The 25,444-nt window shown below is 34.2% G+C and overlaps 1 protein-coding gene across 1 annotated transcript; it reads right to left on the bottom strand.

Annotated features, from left to right (window-relative positions):
- Positions 1-461: 461 nt before the first annotated feature.
- AAE18 (acyl-activating enzyme 18) lies at positions 462-23,635 on the bottom strand. Its single transcript, XM_086440618.1, has 14 exons — positions 23,202-23,635; positions 11,448-11,577; positions 5,815-6,074; positions 5,182-5,383; positions 4,659-4,699; positions 4,449-4,577; positions 3,658-3,731; positions 3,337-3,557; positions 2,515-2,609; positions 2,219-2,435; positions 1,998-2,123; positions 1,339-1,437; positions 1,049-1,255; positions 462-962 (listed from the first exon to the last, which is right to left on the bottom strand). The coding sequence occupies exons 1-14, from the start codon at positions 23,477-23,479 to the stop codon at positions 849-851; spliced, it is 2,193 nt and encodes a 730-aa protein (XP_086296744.1). The 5' UTR covers positions 23,480-23,635; the 3' UTR covers positions 462-848.
- Positions 23,636-25,444: the final 1,809 nt, after the last annotated feature.

Raw genomic sequence — 25,444 nt, 5'->3', positions numbered from 1 at the left:
AGACAATAAATTGTACAATCCTTGTTGCACTAGCATATCTTTCACTCGCCTCTGTCATAAGATAAAGTTGTTCCTTCCATTGAACTTATCAACTTTGAATTAGTCATCTTCGCCACTAACCTCAATAACCTGGGGTATTGATACCAATTTTTGAAAAAAATGAATCAGCAAAGAGAACAAAATTGCATTCAAACCCAAGGACTTACGTGGTTCTACAGTGTGCCTACATCCACAGATCAAAACAAGTCTCTATTTTCTTTTCAGTTTTACAATCCTAGAGATCTCTATTTGAAAAACTTGAGTAGAGAAAACATGTCTTATCTCCCTAAAATAGAAAACCCTTGAGAAAATATTACATAATTGCCCTTTGTGAAATCCTAAAATTTTCCCAATAAGGGGTGCTACCCCCACAGTTCACCATACCCCCCAACAGAATACAAGACATTTATACAACACCATACTTCAGTTTTTGGACCAATTATTAGTAAAGATTGCCCCCATTAACATCACAGGCAAAATGATGATTCAACTTTATCTACCTTAATTACATTGCTGAGCAGACTCAATTATTATTCAGATATATGGGTTTTTTTTTATTACATTTCTGACTTCTTATGTTACACAAGAACCCCTTGGCATACAATGCTTAAGGTTGAGACAGAATATGACATAAGTTTGGGACAATAGAAGTTTTGAACACAACTATCTTATTTCTTCTTTTTTGACAGAGAGCTTTCTGATCCATTCCCTCGACATAAATCTGTTTCATATATCCATAACAACATTCAAGGTCTAATAATAACAGTCAAGGCATCACTGCGGATTCGAATTCCCCAGAACAGTACAGACTACAACCTACTATGAACAGAAAGTTCATGCTTCATCTGATCTCTCAGAACTCTCCTCAGTAACTTGTTTGACGCAGTTCGAGGGAACTCGGGGACAATCTTAACATAGCTCACCTATTTACAGAAAAATAGCTCTATAAAAAATAGGCATGTAAAGCAAGAAATACCCCAAATGCAATTAAAATGAGAAATAATGATACCTTAAATAATGGGTTAAGATTTCTCTGGATGGCTCTTGAGAATTTCAACTTCAACTGATCTGGTTCACAGTTTGATTCTTTTTTCAGTACAACCAATACAACCAACTGTTCGGGTCCACCGGTTACTGGTGCAATGCTAATTGCAGCAGTCTCCAATACATTTTCGTCAATTAGGTCACACACTCTCTCGATCTCAACCGAACTTGTCTGAAAATTTTGAGAAATAATTTTCGTCCTTTAGATTGGTTCCTAAGTGAACCATATTAGAGGATAGGCAGGGAAATAAATACCTTGATGCCACCAAGATTCATGGTATCATCAGCCCTGCCCTGTACTACCAAGTAACCTCCAATCATTCTTTTAAGTATATCTCCATGTCTTCTTAGTTGCTGAAAATTAACAAAGAAATTTTAGTGATTACTGTATTGGAATTATATCATACATGTTGATTTGTAACTATAAAGATACAATTATTTTTAAGAGATTCTATTGCCACACCAATTCATATGTAAATCATTATAGAATTAGCACACATGAATAGATCAATTTAAACTCTTTATCTCTATATTGTTGCCCAAGACCCAAGTTGTTTTGAGTTTGAAAGAGCTAATTAATTATGTGTATTTTTTCTAAGAGACATGTAGGTTTGTTTTTGACAAGGAGACGACGTATCAAACACAGAAACCCCACAATTCCCATATGCCAAGAAATCCATAAAATTTGTCAGCCCAATGTATTTAAAGGCATGTGGAGCTTACACGTCGACTCACATTATTTTTTTCTCCTGTTTTCTGAAAATCATATATTAGTAATATTTTCTATGCATGTGTCCCGACAAGTGGATATGACATGGTGTCTTCTCATGGAAAATTCTTGGCAAACGGAGTCCTTCCTTCTTGCATTAGATCCAACCAACAGAAGTAAAGAGGAATACTTAAAGATGGCATACCCTTCCTTCGTATGTCGGCATACCCTTGAAGTAAACCTCCTCATGATCAGCATTGAGCAATCTATCAGATGATCCCATATATATAGGAAATAAACCCACTTCTCCAACACAAGGTTGATCATTTGGCTGTCATGTAGACAATAAACTATAAATATTTTTCATGTATGATATAATATGACCTAAAAATTAAAATTAGAAATCAACCCAAAAGAAACTCTCACATGAGCAATTCCATGCTCATCAAGGATGACAAATCCAGTTGTCATTGATGCTGTGCTGAATGCTCCAAAAGCTTGTGGTTGCAACAAACATCCTTGAATGTAAGAAGATGCGAGCTCTGTACCCCCACAACATTCAACAATAGGTTTGTAATAAGCTCGTGAAGAAAGCCATAAGTCATCATCAACATTCGAAGCTTCTCCAGTTGAAGCAAATGACCTACACAGATATAAATTTTACTCTTTTGTCAAAAATTGTTTATAAATAAATATTATTGGATATTTGAAGTTTAAATTACTTTATTTTTGTCCAATCAAGATCTTCCATACAGCGAGTACTCTTCCAAGTTTTCACTAGGCTTGGTACTGTACCCAAATGTGTCACACCTGCATCCTGAATGTGAGCATGAAACCATAGATCAAACCACAAAACTAGTATTAAAAATACAAAGCAAAGAACATAGAAACGCAACTAGTATTAATGTCGTTCGGCAGGGCCTACACCCACAGCTGAGATGACAGTTGAGTAGAAATTATAACCTGAGATTTCTCCCAATACCTCAAACAAATCTTGAAACCCTAAAGGCTGTGTTTAAGGGCACTCACTGTATTAGTAAGGGCACCCATGACCTATTGAAAACTTAAGTTTTACCATGATTAGAGCACCCCACCTATGTGGACATGTTCATGTTGACATGTCTCCAAAAAAATGTTTGGCCTACGTCGACATGTTCATGTCAACATAGAAAAAAAAAGTAGGGTGCTCAAATCATAGAAATAAGTTAAAAGAGTGCCCTTACTAAGATGGGCGCCCTTACTAAGAAATGGGGTGCCTTCAACAAGGGCCAACCCTGAAACCCTAGTTTCGCTATTAATTTCACCATCAATTACATATATACCAGTAAGACCCAAATAACCAAATTTTCTATGGTTTGTTCAATTTGAAATTCTGAGGCCCTGTGAGCCGCAGTTTGGGTATAAGTGTTCAATACATCCCTGGTAATTCAAGACATATATCGTGAAACTGAACATGTTTAAGAGAAAAAGAAGAACAAAAAGTTGTATTGTAAGTGAATAATAGAAGTAAGAGAAAAAGAAGAACATGTTTTGGTGATTGTTACCTGAACAAATTTTCCGAAACTTCGACCGAGAGGAGAGCCATGATATAGAGCTAAAGTAACACCAGTTAAAAAGCATGCATAAAGTACGGCCGGTCCCATCACCCAACCTAAATTTGTTGGCCAACAAAAGATATCTCCTACTTGGATATCAGTATGTGCCCACGCATCAGCAGTGCCACGGATTGGAGAAAGTTGTGTCCATGGAATAGCTTTCGGATCTCCTATAGGAAGTCCAAGAGTAGTGGATCATTTGATTGGTGGAACAAAATGGCATAACAGAGGCAAACAAGGATGAATATATAAAACGGACGATTCATCTACCTGTGGTTCCTGATGAAAAGAGTATATTTGTCACAGAATCTATTTGTTGATATACTGGAGTGTAATAGTTTGGTCTGTAAAATCAAGGTTGTTGGATCAATTTGTCAAACACATAGCTTTGAAGAGAAGAATGGAAGGATCAGAATGTAATTGGTTACATTGTTACTAATTGAAAAAATAAAAAGAGTGACTGCTTGTAAGCATTCAGTATAGACTTTGAATATTTGTTCCAATAATCGCAAAATTGTTAGAAACGGTTGCTAAGCATCTGTGTTACCTTGACACATGGCATGGGTGCTAAGGGTCAAAGTGTCCTAACGAGTCAGAAACGGCAATTTCCAAAAATTCCAATGGTTGGCACACAATAGTACAAATATTAAATTGTTGTATAACATATCTTCTGGGTGATAATCTTGTAATTTGTGATATATGAAGGAAACTTTTAGTTAAATAAGTACTAAATTTACTAAAATGATCCATAATGTGAATTTATTTCAGAAAGAAAAATTATGGAGAACTACTATTACCATATGAATGGAAAGTACTTGGAAGTTTTGTGTTGTGTTTATATGCAGGCGTGGAAAAAACATGAAAATTAGAAACGACAAGGTAATATTGACGTCCACATCTGAGATGAGACCAACTAACTAACTCCGAGAAAGATATTAAAGCCATAGATTTCTTCCTATACATCTCTCAGTCCTCCTGAACCAAGAAAGCTATCAAGACAATCATACCCAAAAGAAAAAGAACTATTTAGTAAAATGAATCAACACCAGGGTTCGGTGTACCTTGGAAGGTGATCAACACGAGAAAGAAAGCTTTTCCATGATAAATCATGCTCCCGTAATTGAATTTGCACATCCTCTCCAATGGCAGGAATGACAATAGCTTTAAAAGGATTAGCTTCAACAACACGGCTGCAAGAAAAGTTGTGAACTTGTTAGGTACGAGTGTACATTTTAAAAACACAGCGCAGTCTGTCAATAATTACACGTTACCTATACAAAGGAAATTTTTTTCCTCCTCTTACTATGAAGTCCTGGACACAAGTGAAGGCATACATTAGTTTTAAAGCATATTTATAAGTTACAAAGAAGAATTCTATATTAGTTGTCTACACGAAATTTATCATATTTCCAAGATGAAATCTACAGATAATAGAATTATACGGCTTAAAGCAAATCTTACACTTTAAATTGGTCACGTACTCTGAGGTTTTGGATTGTTAATCAACTAGAGTTCCCCCGTGCCTACAACACGAGAATCCTCGTTGGGATTAAGGGGGTAAAAACGAAAAAAATAAAGTTGGGGTTATTATTAAAAAAATTTAAAGTGGGTCAAAGGAGTAAAAAAATGAAATATAGTAAAGTTGAAGGGGTGAAGAAGAAAGACAATAAAGTAGGCCCCACAAAAATTGTAGTTGGATGGGATATTTATCCTAATTGGATTGAAGTTTGTCCTCCACAAAAGTGGACCCTACAGTTGTGTTCTATTATATAGATTTAAAATTTTGAAATTGACCTGAGTAAAGATGCCCTTTGCTTTAGACACACGCAAACGAGTCGCAATTTCCTTGGCTGCAAAGCTATCAGCTATGGATACAACAACAAATCCTCCAAGTACAATTGACAAGTATATGATAACTGCAGTGACTGTCATTGGCATATCAATTGCAATCGCATCACCCTTTGAAAATGTTGCATCTAGAGCATTTGCAACCACCCTGTGAAAGATATTGCAAACACATTATATTAGTGAATTAAAAAAAATAAATGTAACACTCAGACAGGTCTAAAACAATTCATACGTGAAAATTTAAGCTCTAATATCTTGGGTCATCACACACGACCACATGCCCCATATTGTGGCGGTTTTCACTTTGATACGAACCTAATCAATACACCAAACGCACCTAGGCGATAATGACAAGGAAAGTTAAATCTCTTATCTCTAATTGGGTCATAAGTGTATTATCAATTTGGCAGCCATTTAGGGTGGAGCCCATCAGATGATTTGCACACAAGTGCATAATACGCTATTAATAACAAACACCATAGACAAAAGATGAATTATTTTTTCAAGTCAGTCCTTGTGCTTCCACTAAGATCAAAACATTGCCAAAAATAAATAGAAGTTGATAATACAAAGCATTACATCACTTGGTCTCGTAGTTCCTTCAGTGTCAAATGATTGATAGCTGAATCATCAAAACCTTCTTCCCGCCATACGATAGCAAGACTGTCATCCTGTTTTCTAGGATGTTTCCTGGGTAGCAGACAACATTCAGCGATATTCAAAACTGCATTGGGCAACCATGTTCCTCCATGCTTTGATTTATTAGTGGTATCTAGAATACAAGTCGGGTCTTGATGAAATATAACTGAAAGCTCTTTGAGAACAATTGACCAGTAGACCTGAAAATAATAGACCAATTATCAATTTTAATACAAAATGTGGTCGTGTTCAACTAAAAATATTATTCATTTTGCAAGGAACAAAATAATTGGTCTACAACAGCCCCAATTAGAAGAAATACTCAAGTTGAAGGTGATGAAAGAGCAAGAGAAAGATCCAACAAGATGGATAGAGACAACAAAAGCAGATAGGAACACACCCCCAATAACAAAATGCTTGGCTTGGAATAAGTGGTATGGAGGGGCAAGACTTGTTTAGCCAACCCCAAATCTTTGGGATAAGGCTTGCAGTTGTTGTTTATTAGAAACACAGTAACCTGTGAGAAGACGAAACAGCAAAGATGACAAAAATCACACAAACCCAAGGATTTAGGTGGTTCGGCAGTGTTCCTACGTCCATGGCACAAAACAAGAACAATCACTATTTTCTCTCAAGTTTTACAACTCTAGAGATCTCTATTTATAAAATCGGGAGTTGCTAAAACACATTTTTCTCCCCAAAATAGAACCTCTGCCTCCCTCCCAAAAAAAAAAACAGAAAACCCTTAAGAAAATATTACGAGATTGCCCTTCTTGTAATCCTAAAAAATTTGGTTTGGGGGTGATGCCCTCCACTGACTGGGCAATAAGACCCCCTGCGAAGGCACTACCCCTTGCACCCCACAACCTTGTGTAGCTCAAAAGAATACAAGACATCTCATACACAACATAACCAATATATCATTTGTTATTTTTCAAATGATTTTAACTACTTTGGGATTTAAATTTCTTTTTGTTATTTAACACTATTTTTTTCTTTTTCCTTTTCAATCATTTATTGGTCTTATTTTTCCAATATTTATTAGAAGACCAAATGCAAAACTGTTAGTTTAATTGTGTATTGATTTCTTATGGAATGAGAGAGAAGAAGTTTGAAATAATTCCTGATTTTTGAATTGAATGTAATAGAAAAAACGTACTCTACTTGGAACGTAACTTCGAACTAGACGATGTTGTGTGCTCTCACAACGAAGAATACAAGTATACTGATGGCGATAAAACAACGGAATTTTTAAGTAAGAGATTAGAGAAAATTGTATGTTAAATCGACTAAACAGAAGCATATAAATAAAAAAGAAAATTACCGTTTAGAACAGTCACAAACCTCTTCGTATTGTACTAGTTCAGAACAGACACCAATAGAAACGAATTAAAATAGCTAGAATTTTAAATAAAATGGGCCTTGATAATTAAAGCAAAAACGGGCCTTCGCGTGCATTCACGTGAGGTATAAATCCGAGATATTGCACACCCTACCCGTACGTATTAAGGTTTTCAGACCGGTGGATCCAAATCTCAATTGGAACCTTAGGTTTTCCTCTTAGGCCCCCCGTGTACGCGCGTGAGTCCGCCCACTACTTCTATCAACTTTAAAGCTATTAGAAGTACAATTATTTAAAAATTGCAAATCAACTCTTTTCCTAGTCGATGTGGGACTAAAATTACACAAGGCAAAATCAATACTAACAACTAAAGCTTAAAGCATAAAGCATAAAGCAAAAAATTGGGATTGGTTTACCGTATGGTTTAAACCCATTGAATATCAAAGGGTTTTTAAATTCAACCCTCTAAATTCCAACAATCCCCCACATGAATGCAGAAAACACAAAATAAAAATATATATAAAAAATATAAAGAGTACTTTTTGAACAATCATGTTTCAGTATAGGTGTCTTTTGGACCTAGTATAAGTCTATCGGATTTACTAGTCGGTCAGTGGACTTTAGGCCTTAAATTGACAACCTTTAGTGTAAACCAAAACAATAGACTATACACGCAGGTTACTCAATCAACTATCAAGTTCCATCGATGGTGTTCATTTTAGCCCTGAACAAAACCTGGTATCATAAGTGCTTTAAAGAGCTTAGCCTAAACTCCCATAGAATCGGCCCAATACTACAGTCATTTAGGTGTGCCTATGAGAAGTACCCTGCTGTACTCTACTTTTACAAGTATAGGCAACATTAAGAAATTATATTTTAACCTTTCTTATTTACAGGCAACATTAACACTTCATAAAAATGGACTTGGAACAATATGTTCCATTAGTGTTTTTTTTTAAATCATGTTCAACTGGTTTTCCCATTGAACCTAGATCTTGGGATCTCCAATCAATTAGATTGAGTTTTCATTGAAGTAATTTTTAATCAATAGGTTTTAGGCCCATTCCCCTCAAAGTCGATGCAACTAACTCTCTAAATAATCCTTTTGTTAAAGGATCCACCAAATTTTCCTTAGACTTTGCAAAGTCCATGGAAAGAATCCCATTAGAGAATAGTTGTTTTACGAAGTTGTGTCTCCATTTAATATGCCTTGACTTACCATTGTTTACATTATTTTTGGCCCTCGCATAAGCCACTCTACTTCTTCACTAGTCTTGTCCATGACAATAAACTCATATTCCATGGTGGAACGACCTATGCATGTTTGCTTAGTAGATTTCCATGAGATTGCGGCACCTCCAAGTGTAAAAATATAGCCGCTAGTGGATTTCGACTCTTCCGAGTATGATATCTAATTGGAATCACTATATCCTTCCAATATAGCAAGATACTTATTATAATGCAGCCTATAACTCATAGTATACCTTTAGTATGTCATGATACTAACCAAAGCTTCCTAGTGATCATGTCCTGGGTTGCTAGTGTATCTACTTAATCTATTTACTGAATACGCAATATTTGATCTTGTACAATTCATAATATACATTAAACAACCAATAACTTGATAATATTCTAATTGAAAAACACCTTTACTAACATTAGTCATCAATTTACAATTTGGATCAAAAGGTGTTTTTGCAAGAATACAATCAAACTAATTAAAACGTTTCAAAACATTTTCAATATAATGAGATTGAGATAAACCAAATCCATTAACATTTCTAAAAAATTTTATTCCAAGAATTACATCAACAAGACCTAAGTCTTTCATGTCAAAATTCTAGACAATAATTTTTTAGTTTGATTCACAACATTTATATAATCCAAAAATGAGCATGTCATCTACATATAGGCAAAAATGATCACATAAGAATCAACTATAATTTTATAATAAACACACTTATCAGCTTCGTTGATTCTCCATTTTATACCCTTATATTATCAAAAATTTATGCACTATTTTGGAGCTAGTTTTAAACCATACAAGGATTTAATTAATCTACAAACTTTATTTTCATGTCTTTTAATTACAAATCCTTCCGATTGGTCTATATATATTTCTTCATCAAGTTCTCCATTTAAAAAAATAGTTTTTACATCTATTTGATGAATTTCTAAATGATAAATGGAAGCTATAGCAATAACAAATCTAATAAAAGTGATTTTACTAATAGGAGAATAAGTGTCAAAGAAGTTCATGCCTTCTTTTTGCCTGTACCCTTTAGCCACTAGTCTAACCTTTTATTTATCTATAGTTCCATTGGATTTTTTTTTTTTTTTTTTTGAAAATCCATTGACAACTAATTATTTTATTATTAGGAGGTAGATTGACTAACTCCCAAGTGTTATTACTCATAATTGAATCTATTTAAATTGCATCTTTAAAATTTTGAGGTTCTTCTTCTAACATAAAACTAATAAAATCAGGTCCAAAGGATGTTGTTGTTCTAGTTCTCTTACTTCTCCTAGGTTTTATATTAGATTTTTGTTCTTTAGGTTCATTATTAGATATATCATTTTCAGATCTCTTTAAAAGTTTTTTTTTTCTTCACAAGAATATACATCCTCAAAAAATCCAACATCTCTGGATTTAATTATAATGTTAGGATTAATATCATTTACATCAAATTTAAACACAAAAAATCTATACGCACTACTATTAATAGTATATCCAATAAAAATGCAATTTATAGCTTTAGGACCTAATTTGGTTCTTTTAGGCAAGGGGACAACCACTTTGGCTAAACAGCCCCACACTTTCATGTATTTAAAAGTAATTGCTCTACATTTCCAAAGTTCATAAGGTGATTAATCAGAATTCTTTAATGAAATTTTATTTAAAATATAACAAGATGTCAAAAAGTCTTCTGCCCATAAATTTAGAGGTACATCTGAATTAATAAGTAAAAAAATTAACCATGTCTTTCAAAGTTCTATTTTTTCTTTCTACAATACAATTTTGTTGAGGAGAATAAGGAGCAGTTGTTTGGTGTATAATTCCATTTTCTTGACAAAATACAATTAAAGGATTAGATTCATATTCTCCTTTTTGATCAGATCTTAAAATTTTAATTTTCTTTTCAAGTTGATTTTCAACTTTAGAAATATAAATTTTAAACATTTCTAATGCTTCATCTTTACTACTTAAAAGATAAATCATATAAAATCTAGTACAATCATCAACAAAAGTTATGAAATATTTTTTACCGCCTCTAAATTGAACATATTTGAGATCACACAAATCAGAGGGTATTAATTCTAAAGTTTTGTAAATCTTTCAACATTTTTAAAAGGCTTTTTAACAATTTTTTATTCAACACAAATTTCACATTTTTTAAATGCATCAAACATATTTGAGATCACACAAATCAGAGTGTATTAATTCTAAAGGTTTTGCAAATCTTTCAACATTTTTAAAAGGTTTTTTAACAAATTTTGATTCAACACAAATTTCACATTTCTTAAATGTATCAATACATTTTAGGAATCATACCACTATTCATTAATTTAATAACTGATTTATTATTAACATGGCCTAATATAACATACCAAATATGAGAACACTCAAAAACATAACCAAAAGAAGTAAGATTATTAATAAAATCAAAAATTACATTGATTTTGAACAACCCATCATATAGATAGCCTTACCCACAATTTATTTCATATCTAATTCAAGTAATTATAAAGTTCCTAATTTTTATGGTATACACCCATCAATTTGTGATATCTTTAATGTTAAACAATTTGGATGAATCCTGTTGTCATGTAATGTATATTAACAACAAAACCTTATCCCAAATATTTAGGGTCGGCTAGACAAATCATATTCTTCCATTCCACTTTGTCCAAAATCAAGTCTTCTATTATTCAAAGTGAGTTCCTATATGCTTTCACTATCTCCATCCATTTTCTTTTGAGGAATTCCCCTTAATTTTTTAAGGGCCTTCAACTAGAATATTTCTTCTAACTAGGATTATAATTAGGTTTCGCTGAATATGTCATGCTCAAACCATGTCAATCAATTTTCTCTTAGTTGCTTAAATATATGGGTGCTACTCCAACATTTTCTTTGAAAATGTCCAAAATCTATCTCATATTTTAACGTGGTTAATTTGTTTAATTTGCAAATTTAAGAAGAAAAAACTATTTCATCAAATAATACACTTACCTCTGGCCGTTGAGCTGAAAACTTCTGAAAAAGACTAAAGCTTGTAATAGGATCCTGATACAACTCCCCTAACAATTTTGGACCATGAACTTCCATGACTCTCCCCAGATTTGTATGCTTAGCCTGCAACCTAACCAATTAAACACTTTGAGAACTTCGCATATAGAGGTGCATATTAGAAAATTACCTTATTAGTATTTTTAGACCTACATATTATATTTAGAATTATACACATTCATGAATGTGTTATGCATGAATTATTCAAAAAACTAATTTTTTTTTCCGAAATAACAATTTTAACAAATCACAATTATTATTATTTTTTCGTTTGTATTTTTAACAAATTTTTAAAGGAATTTTGTGCGGCAACCCATGGTTAGGGCTTAAAATGGGACGGATTTTATCTGAAATCCAAGTGATCTGAATCCGAATTTAGTAGGTTTGGTTCCTTCAAGTACATCCGAATTAAAATATGGTTTGAATATGGGTTGATGTCCCTTGACCTGGGTCGGATACAGATCCATCGCTATATCTGTCAAGATCCGAATGGTACATTACTTTGCAAATGATATATTTTTCAAGTTATGTTTTATTAACCTAACAACAGTTGGGTGTAGTGTTCAAGGCCTCTCTTCAAAATGGAGAGGTCTTGAGTTCAAGTCACCATTTTGTACCATTTTAGCAATTTTATTTGAAATAATCTTGAATGGTTTGACATTTTCCAATCCGACCAACCTGTATCAATTAATTTGATCAGATCAGATCCAAATAAAAAATTTGAATATGGGCATACTCGTATCCGACCCAAACCCGAATCGTTTTAAGCCCTATCCATGGTTTACAATTATAGCCATAATAGTAATGGAGCCAGGGCAGAGTCAGGGGGCCAACTTTCTCATTTGATTTTAATACCCTTATAAATATAGTGATATTTGAGGTGCCTCCATATGTTTCAAACAGATGCAACACCATTTGCACCCTCTCCTTCTGCCAATGGTTGTTGCCCCCACGTTTCTTTCCATTATCCTGCCCCCTAAAATTTTTGGGGTAATTTAGACACCCCTACTAAGTTTTGTTGAATATTTGAGACACCCCTATGTTATAAAACTGATGGCATATTTGACCTTCTTGCCTTCCCCTCCCCTTAATTTTTGGGTGCCCCTTTACATTTTGGCAAACATTTGAGATACCCATTTTTTCAAATTGATGACGTGTCCCTTTCGACTGTGTTCTTCTTTTACGAACTAACAAAAAAAATTAACCCAAGGTTTCCCTCATTTTCAACCACTAAATATATTTTTTTCCTAAAAATCTAGTTATCTTCAAGTTCTTCAACCCCTATAGTAAATGAACTTTAATCTAGTTGTCTTCATTTTAAATAGATCATTACCTCGCATTGTCGAAAATCCTTGAATTTTCTATCAAAGAATCACATATTTTCCACTCAAAAAAAATCCCACATTATTTCTTTAGATTTGAAAGTTGAAGACTAGGGTAAAAATTTTACCCAATAGGTTGAATATAATCAATTTTTGAAAGAGAAATCCAAAGGATTTTGATTCTTGGTTGAAAACAAGGATATGAGATCATTACACATTAATCTATTAAGGAAGAGCGAGATCAAAGGGAGCATGTATGCGTTTTAGCGAATATTCATGTTCTTAAACTAATGATACTTGAATTAGGTCTGATTTCATAGACTAATGAGAAATAACCTTAATACTCCTTTTTCTTCAACTTCTAACCAAAATCTGAATTCAAGCTCTTCAAATCTTACAAGTTGACTATGTTGGAATTTAGAGGGTTGAATTGGAAAACTCTTTAATATTCATTTAATTGCAACCATATGGTAAATCAATCTATTAACCATAGGGTATTTAAATCCCATGTTTGCTTTATGCTTTATGCTTTATGCTTTTTTATTTTATTGCTTTTAGTTTAGTTGATAGTTTTGTTTTTGCCTTGAGTAATTTTAGTCCCACATCGACTAGGAGAATAATTGATTTGCAATTCTTAAGTAGTTGTGCTTCTAATAGCTTTAAAAGTGGATAGAAGTAGTGGGCGGGCTCACGCGCGCACACGGGGGTCCAAGAGGAAAACCCAAGGTTTCAATTGGAATTTGGATCCACTGGTCCGGAAACCTTAATGCGTGCGCGCAGGAGGGGTGCAAAATCTCGGATTTACACCTCACGTGGGTGCGCGCAAAGGCCCGTTTTTGCTTTAATTATCAAGGCCCAAGCCCAATTTTATTTCAAAATTCTAGACGTTTTAAATTCTATTTTGAACCCATGTGTTTATTCTGAACCAGCACAATGTGTCTCTTCGGAATAGGTTTGTGACTGTTCTAAATAGTCACTTTCTCTTTTATTTATTTAAAATTGTTTAGTCGATTTTAAAACACTTGATTTTATCTGTTATTTTATATTTTCGAATTATCAGTAATTTATTATTCGTTGTGAGAGCACACAACATCATCGAGTTCGAAGTTACGTTCCAATTTAGAGTACCCTTTTGGATACGTGGGTTGTTGAATCCTGCAGAACGAACGCCTACAAACTGTGGTACCGTAGCAGGGGCGAATTTCGTTTTAGGACAGTGCTTTGTGCACGCCTCAACCATTTCTTTTTAGGTAATATTTTTCTATTACATTCGATTTCGAAATTAAGATTTGTTCTAACTTCTTCTCTTTTTGCCATAAGAAATCAGTTTTCAGAAACAACAATCTAAAATGAAATTTATTTTTTACTGATTTCTATGGAGACAGTCTCTAATTCCGTGCACAGTGAAAAACCCGATAAATTCGATGGAAAGAATTTTAAATTCTGGCAACAGAAAATGTTGTTTTATTTAACAACATTACATTTGGCTCATATCATCACTCAAGAACCAATTTCTTTAGATGATGATGAGGATAACCAAATCAAAAGAACCGAATATCGGAAATGGGAACATTCCAATTTCATGTGCCGGAATTATATCCTAAATGGATTAAGTACTGTTCTTTATAAGGTGTATTCCTCTATTGAGTCTACCAAGACATTGTGGGAAATTCTTGAAAAGAAATATACTTTAAAAGATGCCGGCACAAAGAAATTTGTTGTTGGGCGTTTTCTAGATTTTAAGATGGTAGACTCTAAGTCAGTTGTATCACAATCCGAAGAGCTCCAAATCCTTATTCATGAGATTCATGCTGAAGGCATGAGTATAAGTGAAGGATTCCAAGTTGGATCGATAATTGAAAAATTACCACCATCTTGGAAAGACTTCAAAAATAATTTGAAGCATAAAAGAAAGGAAATGAGACTCGAGGATTTAGTCATAAGACTTAGAATTGAAGAGGATAACCGTAAGAATGAGAAGAAGAGTGAAACAAATTCTATGATTTCTAAAGCGAATGTAGTGGAAGAAGAACCTTCCAAATTCACTAGAAAGTTCAAACCCAGATTCCAGAAAAAATATGTAAAGAAAAACTTGCATGGTCCAAAAGCCAATATTCAGAAGATCAAGGGAAATTGTTATTTTTGCAATAAACCTCAACCATTTCTTTTTAGGTAATATTTTTCTATTACATTCGATTTCGAAATTAAGATTTGTTCTAACTTCTTCTCTTTTTGCCATAAGAAATCAGTTTTCAGAAACAACAGACTATAGTTCCACCCCCCCCCCCCTTGAAGAAAATCCTGGCTCCGCCCTTGAATGTAGCGGTGATTATAACGATAAAATTATTATTTCTAATGTTTGTAAAATAAGCCCAAACGATAAAAGGGGTTTAGACCCATATAACCTTATAAGATTAAGGGGAAAAAAAACTTGTTATAATGAATGGAACACCGTTATTTTGAGTTTTTTCTGAGTGATAATATCAAGGATACCCCTCTCTATTTTGATCAATAGAATAGATACCCTAGGGTTTTCAAAGTGATAAGATGCCCCCCTTAAACTAGGTTTTATTTGAGACACAAACATAAAATGATCTAAATACTCAATTTTCAACCTGTAGCCAAAACCAAAACTCCTAGATTAGTTTTCCTAGAAAATTTGTCATCTTCAAAGCTGTTAACAAAACACTAGATTTTTTCCTCAAAAATCCATCATCTTCAAGCTCTTCAACCTCTGTAAGCTATGAGGAATTATTTTTAACCTATTCATCCTCATCTTTTTGATACATCATTTCCAATTTCGCACTAAACTCTTATAAACACCTGATTTTTCTATCCAAGATCAGTCATTGTTTTCTAGTACCCGAAAAATCCTATTTTGTTCTTGAGGTTTATTGGATGAAGTATCTAGAATTTTAGGTTGAAGATTAGGATCAATGATTTTATCGAAAAGTCAAAGATTTCTAGTTTTGAGAAAATCTATATGTATTCTTCTCCAAAAGTCCTATCCTATTATATATTGATGTTGAAGAAGGTTCCAACTTAACTACGTTGGTAAGGCTTGTGGAGTGTTGCTCCCACGACTTAGGTTCAAAACCCGTTGAACCCACTTTCATGTAGACCACTAATCCCTTGTTTGCCTAGCAAAATATATATGGGTCAAGTTCAAGAGCCAATAAATAATACAACTAATGTGTTTTTTCCTATATGGATTAGAAGTTTCATCATGGGTTGATTTTTTGTGAGGATGATCTCTATGGTAAGGAGATTATCCTCACAAAAAATCATCCCATTCCAAAACTTCTAACCCCATTAACAGTAAAAATTGAAAGTCCATAATTCCTCAACTTGTAAATTGGGGTCAAAAGTTTCGAAATAGGCCGATTTTTTGCAAAGATAATATCCTCACCATAGAGATCATCCTCACAAAAAATCAGCCCATTTTGAAACTTCTATCCATATATATATAAAACCCAACCCATTTATATATAGAAGGGGAATGCTAACATCCAAGACCTCATGGGGATGTTAGCATCCTCTATTAAATTTTTTTTCAATAATACCTTTGCCCATTTTTTCTTTTAGTGAAAAAGATAGGGATATGTTGGTATTTTACATAATAAATATTTGTTTGTATTGATTGCCAAAGCATTTATTACGAACAAAACATTTAAATTCAAGGATTAAATGCCCTTAGCATTTATTATGTAAATAAGAATTTATTAAGTAAAAGACCAACATACCCTTGTGTTTTTTAATAAAAGACAAAATGATTAAGGGTATTATTGGAAAAAAATGTAGTGGAAAATACTTACAAAAAATCAGCTCATTCTGAAACTTCTATCCCCATCAAAAGTGGTTTAGGATTGTGGACCGTCAATTTTTTACAGTTAATTTTTAAACCACTTTTGTTGGGGTTAGAAGTTTCAGATGGGACTGACTTTTTGTGAGGACGATCTCCTCACCATAGAGATCATCGTCACAGAAAGTCAGTCCAATCTGAAACTTTTAAGCCATATATGAAAATGTTTAGCTCCTAACAGTTGTTGTCGAAGAGGGTGTTGTGGCATTCGATTCTGATAAGGCACCTTCGGAACCTGAAGAGGGCTGTAGCGTTGCGCTTAATTCCAATAAGACAGATTTGGGCGGAACCAGTGGAAGGGTGGGTAATGAGGATCAGACTCAATGTCAAGATAACGGGAGAAGTGTCGATGCAATAGGCAAGAATGAGACAAGGGTTGATGAAACCCCAAATATGGAGTCCTCTCAGAACCTTCAAAATGTATCTCACCATCCAACGACAGAGATGACAAGAGATAACGAGGCAGAGGTTGAAACTCTGAATGTTTCGCCACCTTGTGACCTTCAAATTGAAACTCACCAGGTACAAACAGAGCAGAATGCTACTCAGATGGCGGACGATGCAATGGGTAGAGTTGTGCCCCTCCGCTGATGTACGAGATACAAATCATCAGATTACACTTTTCAATCAAAATGTAACTCTTACAGCCTCTCGGAGAATAGGGCAGGTAATAAATTCACCATGGTAGGTAGCTTGAAAATTCTTTCGAAAGATGAGCCTTTCTATGAACTTATACATACAAGGCATGGTCATATTGCCTGCCTTGAAGTATTCGACAATTCGTGGTACATTCATTACACCGTTGTGACTAAGGTTCTTCAATTAGTGAGGGCAATACATGTGTCGAGAATGTTAATTGTTTCTGCTTCTAAGCTAAGTTCCTGGGAAAAGTGCATAGATATGTTTGAGCGTCTCAATGTTGGCATCACTTGGTTGAAGGCGAGGTTAGAACAATTTGAACAAGACTTTGAAGCCCAACATCATGTTGCTCAAGAAATTTCCACCCTTGATATTCAAGTCGCCCAGAAGAGAGAGCTGCTTACTAAGGCTGAACATGTATTGATACCCCTAAAGGCACATGTTTTGGAATTCAAAGACCAACTGTCTTGGTTCAGGCTGGAGACCCTTCGATTAGAACTTGATAAAGTGCGCCAGTAGTCTATACTTTCAAGTAGCATCTCTCTTCTTAATGAGTTGTTTTGATGTAACTTATTGATCCTTGACAGAATTGTACTCGATGTAATCAGAACTCTTTTGTTAAGGAGAAAGCTCCCTCTTATTTTAACAAAACGTCTTTTCTTATAGAACTAATGCCGACCACAAAAGAAATAAAAGACAATCACACAATGATAAAAACGCCACATTACATTAATGACAAGGCTAACAAATATAATATGTCTTCACAAGTACAATGCTCAAAATACAACTTCACAATAGGATAGAGCACCTCCACAATTCTCAAAAAGTAATATCCACTGCCGCTTGTTCTATGATAAAAGGACCTTCCCAATTTGGGGTGAACTTATTATTGTGTATGTGAACACCCTTGTGAAGCACACTTAATAATTTGATCAAACATCTATTGGATATTTAACCAAACACCCTATATGCTACACTTTCCAAGACCTTGTTTGATAATGGCAATGAAGAGTAACTCAACTAATAGTAGCAAATGTAAAGAAGATACACAACCACACAAAGAAAAGAGTAAGAACACAATACCCACAACACGAGATTTTACGTGGTTCACTCAAAGGCTACGTCCACGGAGGTATGAGCGTTGGAGCTCGATTTCACTATGAAAAAAATAGGGCAAATCGATACAAGGACTCCCTTTATCACTTAGATTCACCTTCTTCTAGATCTCAATCTTCCCAAACCTCTCAACTTCTCATCTCTTAAGTTTATTTCTTTCTCTATTTTTCTCTAGAAAAGACTTTGACTTGAAGTTAAACTTCTTACAACAAAAGAATAAAACCCTTTTTAGAAGCACCACATAAGTGTGTCACTTACATAAGTTACAAGCCCAACTCAGATTACCTTAGACCGACCCAACAATACACACACTTGGACAGGGCCTACTTGATTTTTGAGCTATACTTCAACACTTATGTTCCTCTTCTGATATTGATGCAAGTGCACCAAACTATATCGCCTTTTGAGAAACAACATGGTCATACTATTCTATCATATGCTCACACCAAAAGTTTTTTGTAAGCGTTGCGACAACTCTCTTTTCATCCAAGGTTTTTGATTCTCCAAATCTCGCCATGTTGTACTCGCTACCTTTGTTGATTCGGCTAGCTAAAGCGATCCTTGCTGATTCTATTTGTACTTCAATGGGTAGCACTTCTTCCACCCCATACACGAATTAGAAAGGTGACATCCGCATTGCACTTCGGGGTGCGACATGATATGCCCATAATGCCATGGGGAGTTTCTTGTGCCAATTAGCATGATGGTCAGATACAATATGACTTAGAATCTAGAGAATTGTTTTGTTTGTTGCCTCTACTTGACCACGTCCTTCACTATTCCCTTAGGAATCTTCACTGATCTATTTGCTAGACTCATAATGATATCAGTAGGTTTGAGTTCCCCCAAACCTAGTTGCTGGTATACAGAGAAAGGAAGAAGATTCACACTAGCCTCAAGATCTAATAGACATTTCTCAATTATCGTGTCTCTGTGGAAGGTGCACTGGAGGTTGTTCATTTTAGAACTTCCTTGGGTTCACTTTATTGTGCACTAATTTACCAGATCGTAAGGTGTGGATGGCTTAAACAGAATTATTAGAGGGATTTGTCTGACTTGTTATTTCATACTACCCCCTAGGGGCAATTCCTCCCGGATTGGGCACTCTTTGGCTAGGAAATTGCCCTTTGTTTCTCTCCCCTATAGAAGAAGCTAGTTGACCCAACTAAACCTCTAGTTTGCTAATTGCTTGCGCATTTACTTGGTTGATTTGAGACTGGCTCTGGTTGGTCCGAATTTGATGTTGCATGATTTGTTGTTATTGCTTTAAAAATTCAGACATCATTGATTCTAATGATGAGTTTGTTTGAGCAACAGGGGGAAGTAATTGGTCATGGGGTCGACAACGATTGCTCATCAATTAGGGTTCTAGAGTAAAAAAGTAGGTGCAAATAATCCAACCTTTTAATAAACGATCCTTGTGGTAAAAAATATTGAGGTATGGGAGTGGGATTTTAACCCTCATCCCTAAGTGTATATGAGCAGGACTCTCACTTTAAACCATGCTACTATATTTGTAACATTTTACTTTTAAGGGATCCAGTTATAGGATTAGATCCTTGAACAACTATCAAATCATGAAAAACCAATCGATCTGAAAAATCAAAACTATCCAACAGTTTCTTTTGTAATCAATTGACCCAAAGAAAGGGTCAAGTCCGAATCATACTAAGTGGAATCGTGAAATCAAACTTGAAGGATCCAAGTAAAATTCATAATGAAGCCAACTTTAGAGGATGTTTTAAAAATCAGACCAGTGGTTGACCTTAGGGGTCCAACTTGGTCTGATTCAAACTAAGAACCAAACCAAACCGATAGCTTTGGGTTGGTTTGGTTCGCTTTGGAACAAGTTGCGGTTTGGTTCTGGGTTTACAAAATGGAGAAGTGATCAATTAGGTTCAGTTCTGGTTCAAGACTTATATAGAACCGAACCTCATAAAGTAAATAAATAAATTTATTAAGTTATATAAATTATTTTAGGAGTTAAGACATAGATTACTGACTTCTTTATGGATAAATTAATAATTTTTTTACTGAATAGATTAATGATTTATTATATAATTTTTATTTATTTTTTATTTTATTAAAATATGTTGTTTCCAACTAAGTTTATAGGATATTGGCAATCTATGGAATCAAACCAAACCAAACCAACCTTAGTTTGGTTTGGGTGGGTTCGATTCTATTGGCATTTCAGTTCTAGTTCTAGTTCTAGTTTTTATTTAGTGGAATCGACCTATGTTGGTTCGATTTCAATTTAGCCACAAACCGAACTAAATCGAACCGAGTTGCACCTGGGGGTGGATTTATAGTGGGGGTACTTGCCCCCACAAGAATTTTCAAAGTCTATGGATTAATGAGCTATTGCAACAGATATTAGCAGCAGATAGAAAAATCAGCTGTTATTGCCCCCACAATTTTTTTTCCTAATCTTAGTTGCCCCCACAAGGTTTTTTTTTTTTTTTCACTCTTAATTGTCCCCACAAAAGAAAATTTATACTCTTAACTGCCCCCGCATGGGCAAAACCCTAGCTCCGCCCCTAGTCGACTCATATTATTAAGTGCATCAGGTCAAACTGGTCAAACCAATCGGACACAAAAATAAGATATTAAGTAAGTATTTTTTTTTATTTCTTCCCAAAATCATGTCACTTCAACTTGAAAAACATGATCCAATACCACATGGATGTAAATTACAAGATTCTAAGAATTAAAAAAAATGAAAAGATAATCTTTCACCATTGAAGTTGAATTTGAAATTTAAGAGTTTAGTGACCATCCATTTTCAAAGTATGGAGAAAACACAAAAAAATAAAAAAGTTTCTCTTATTTTATCTAGGGGTGCACATTGGATTGGGTAAATCCGAGAACCAAACCAATCCGAAGCCTTTGGATTGGATTGGTTCGGATTGAGCATGGTTTGGTTCGGGTACGGATTGTATATAAAAAAAATCCAATTGATTTGGTTCGATTCCAGATTAGGGGTATAATAGAACCGAACCAATCCGAGAACCGAACTAATCCGAAGTATCTATTAATATATATATATATATATATATATTTAAAAATAAAACTCTTTCTTAGTTTTGTTATTCTATTATCTATTTCTCTCTTCTTCAAATTTGAAAAAAACATATCCGTCGTTCATCTCCCTCACCTCGCCACTCGTCACCTCATTGAAAAACGAAAAGGTAAACCATATCTCTCTCTCTCTCTTTCAACTATATTAGTATGTTACGAATAGGTAACTCATCAAAGTCTTCAACTTTATCTCCTCTATTTTTTCTAATAAAAGTTCATAAAAAATGCACATAAATTTCTTTCTCAACTTTCAAATGGATCAACCAATTTATGGAAAAACTTTTTCAAAAAGTTTAATTCCTTTTTTTTTTTTTACGAGAACATTTATGCTATGTTTGTTAGATGAAATATACTATATGAGCCTAGGCTTGGATTCGTTAACCTACCATCTATGGATTAATTTTCTCACTAATCCATCCAAGATACTAATTTTAAAATTGTAATTTTTTTTAGTCTCATTAAGCTTCCTCTAATTTTCAATTTATATAGATTTTAGTCAAAATTTAATCATAAAATCAATTTCTTTTTTAAAATAAGCATTATTTATGATATGATCCAAAAGGTTCCTCTTTTGAAAGAAAAAAATACTAATTTTTCTATTTTGAAAATATGAGAACCGAGAACCAATCCGAACCAAGGTTGGTTTGGTTCCAAATTTATAGAACCGATCATGTTTGGTTCGGTTTCAATTTTTTCAAAATCCGAATCAATCTAAACCATATGCACCCCTAATTTTATCTGTTTCAAATCTGGTTTAGGCATCGGCAATCCATGTGAGTCTAACAATTAAAATTTTTCTAAATTACATCATGTACAATAAATTTATAAGAGAAGACGTTGGGCCAAGGGTCCATGTCATCAAATTTCAAAGCACAAGGGCATCACAAATATTTGACCAAATGTTAAAAGAGTGAGGATCCATGGCAATATCCCGCTCCCGTTCCTATAGGTAGGTTAGGTGTCCACGTGGTAACATTCTATTCCATATATTTTCGTAATGCTAACCTAAGCCGTTCTAAATCAGAGACTTTAATTAAAAATAAAATATTGTCCTTACTTTTCCAACCAATCCGCCATGGTATCATCTTCAACAGCAAAATCAATCTTCCAATCTTAGAGAAGGTTCTTCAAGAAACCATGGGAGATCACAGGCCCCCCTATTCTATCCCACCACCATTAACGTCTACGCTTGCATCATCTGAAATCAACGTCGTAGTCGTCCACCCATCCGTCCAATGGATCTGATTTTCCCAACGTTTATTTGATTGCGATGGTTGAAAAGGGGATTATAATGACGGGTGAGGATCTTGATTTTTGAAATTAGGGTATCCATAAATCCGAGAAAAATAAGCCATTTTTTCATTAGAATCATGCTATGCTACTACATCTGAATTAGTCATTTTGTTCATATAAATGTCAACAGATCCAATGTTCTCCATTTAGATAAATAAATCCAATGTTCTCCAGTGATCATTTGTAACTAATGTTTTTCCTTAATTAAAGTCTCTGATTTTCCACACAGCTTCCTTAGTAACCAAAAGTTTTTAGAATCTAATAAAATATTGCCACGTAGAAAACTAAGCTAACTATGCGAATGGGACACTGCTCTGGATCTCACTTTAATAGAAAAGAAAAAAAAAAAAAAACAGAGTTGAAAGAAAATGAGATCGGTCTTACAGAGAAGGGAACCAATAGAGTGGAGGGCCTTTGGATGAGACATCCCACCCAGCGTAGGTGCTGTAATAGACGAGCTGGTGGACACCATGTGGATACCATGGTTTTAACACTCTTTGGTCCGAGATCTCGCGCCATATCTCCTTTGGGTCCGTCCCGGCTCGATCGATCGCCCATTTAAGTCTTTTGTGTATGACTCGAGCCTCCTCCAGGGATAGCCCACCTTTAACTATGTCTTCTACTTCTACTTCGTTTATACTTCCATATTCTCTCTCCATCATCTTTTCTTTCAACTATCAACACTGCAGTTGCACACTTCTCTCTCTCTCTCTCTCCCTCCCTCTCGTTTATACAAGAGAAATGCTAAATGGACGCCATTGGCGTTGGCTAACAGCCTAACAAACGTTTGACATGTGGGGGCAATGACCTCATCAACAGAGGACTTCTCTCTCTTGCCCGCTGCCCACATATTTATGTTTTTCAGATTTCTAATGTTGAAAAAGCTCGTTGGACCCGCATTGACTATCACAATTTGACAATACAACGACACAGTCTGTTAAATTTTATGAAAATATCAAAAAGAAAATTAAAAAAATATTATTTTATGAATTTGATACATAATGTTGAAAATGATCGGTCACTGAGCACCAAAATTTAAAAATAAAATTTATTAATAAAAAATAATTTTTTTTTTTAAGTTCAGATAATTTTGTCCTCTACAATTCCATTCAATCGAATCATATTTTTTAATGTCATAAGGTGATCAAATCAAAAAAATTTATGTTTTTCACTATGGGCAAGAGAGAGAAAAGGATGTTGGGCAAAACCAACTTGCATTTAGCATCAGTGTTTATATAACCAAACCAACATCACGAGTGAAAGTTTGGTAAGTCAATAGTACCAACCATTCTTTGACGGTCACTCCATAAAATATAGGAAACATTACTTAGACCCTCGAGGGGGACTTTTTCCTAAATAGTCCATAAGTTTTTGATATTTTGGTTAGCAACATTTGTTAAACTTTTCCCTTCTAAATGATCCTTGAAACTCATTCCCCCTATGTAAGGTATTTGAAATATCCAAACTATCATTTTCTTATCTTCTTCACATAATTGGATTTTTCAACAACAATTCCAATCATTTTCAAAGATCTTTGCTCATAAATGACGAATGTTATTATCTTAAATTTTGAATATCTAGAAAAATAAATAAAAAATCGATTTGCATTATAACGTTGAATTCATCAATTATGATTGTTTCAAAAATTATTATGTAATCATCAAATCAACGAAATAAATATATCTAGATGTTCAAAATTAAGAGAATATCATTCTTCATTTATCATTCATGATCAAAGATCGTTGGAAATTATCACAATTATTGTTGGAAAACCTAACTATGTGAAAAAGATGAGAAAATGACAATTTGAATATTTCACGTACCTTATAGGATGAAGTCCCTGATAAACTAGAGTAAAAAATTTAAGTACTATTTAGAAAGAAATCTCTCTATGAGGGATTTTTAAGTAAGTTTTTCTAAAGAGTTGTGATAATCTTATTTAGGCATATGGCATACTCAATGTGACATGACAAGCTGGAAAATCGATGTGCTTTTCTCAAATACAAAACTGCACCTTTTTATTGGTATTTAAAAATCAAGTTTCAAGATGCCCATCACATTCAGATTAGAAAATGGGCCTGATTTTTTAATTATATTTTAAGGCCCAACTAACAATGACCCAAACCCAAACTATATTGGTGGAACCAATCTGATAAGGATTGGATCGGATTTAGAATTGATCGAATAATTGGATCTCATGTTGTTGGATTGGTTTTCTTACTGGATCTTAGTATCATGAATCAAATCTGATCTTGCTTCTTGTAGGGTATGGATCATATCAAAACGGGTTAGATATAAACAACTACATATATATATATATATATATATATATATATATATATATATATACACTATTTTACGTTGTAGACACCCGAATTTGAGCGGGCCCTCGATGCAAAATACCCCGAAAATCGAAAAAATTGGAATGGGCCCTCCCCAAGCCCAAACTTACAAAAACTCGATGCATTCCCAATGCCACTCACGTGGACCATGGACCCAAACACCCCATCTTTAAAGCCAACCCGATATAAGCCCCAAACCCATCTTTATTCTATCCAAAACCACCTCATTCTATATTCAATCCAACCTAAGCCTAACTCATTACCCAAGTCCAATCCACATCAACT

This window comes from Akebia trifoliata, chromosome 4, assembly GCF_017979445.1.
Source record: "Akebia trifoliata isolate Shusen 1 chromosome 4, ASM1797944v1, whole genome shotgun sequence".
NCBI classification, from domain to species: Eukaryota; Viridiplantae; Streptophyta; class Magnoliopsida; order Ranunculales; family Lardizabalaceae; genus Akebia; species Akebia trifoliata.
This window is presented reverse-complemented; position numbering and strand designations above follow the sequence as displayed.

Coding starts and splice junctions, on each gene's coding strand:
- AAE18 (XM_086440618.1), bottom strand. CDS start 23,479: ATGATGGAGAGAGAATATGGAAGTATAAACGAAGTAGAAGTAGAAGAC. Junction 5,384..5,814: donor GAACTACGAGACCAAGTGAT/GTAATGCTTTGT, acceptor TATCTTTCACAG/GGTGGTTGCAAATGCTCTAG. Junction 4,578..4,658: donor AAAAAATTTCCTTTGTATAG/GTAACGTGTAAT, acceptor CTTTTCTTGCAG/CCGTGTTGTTGAAGCTAATC.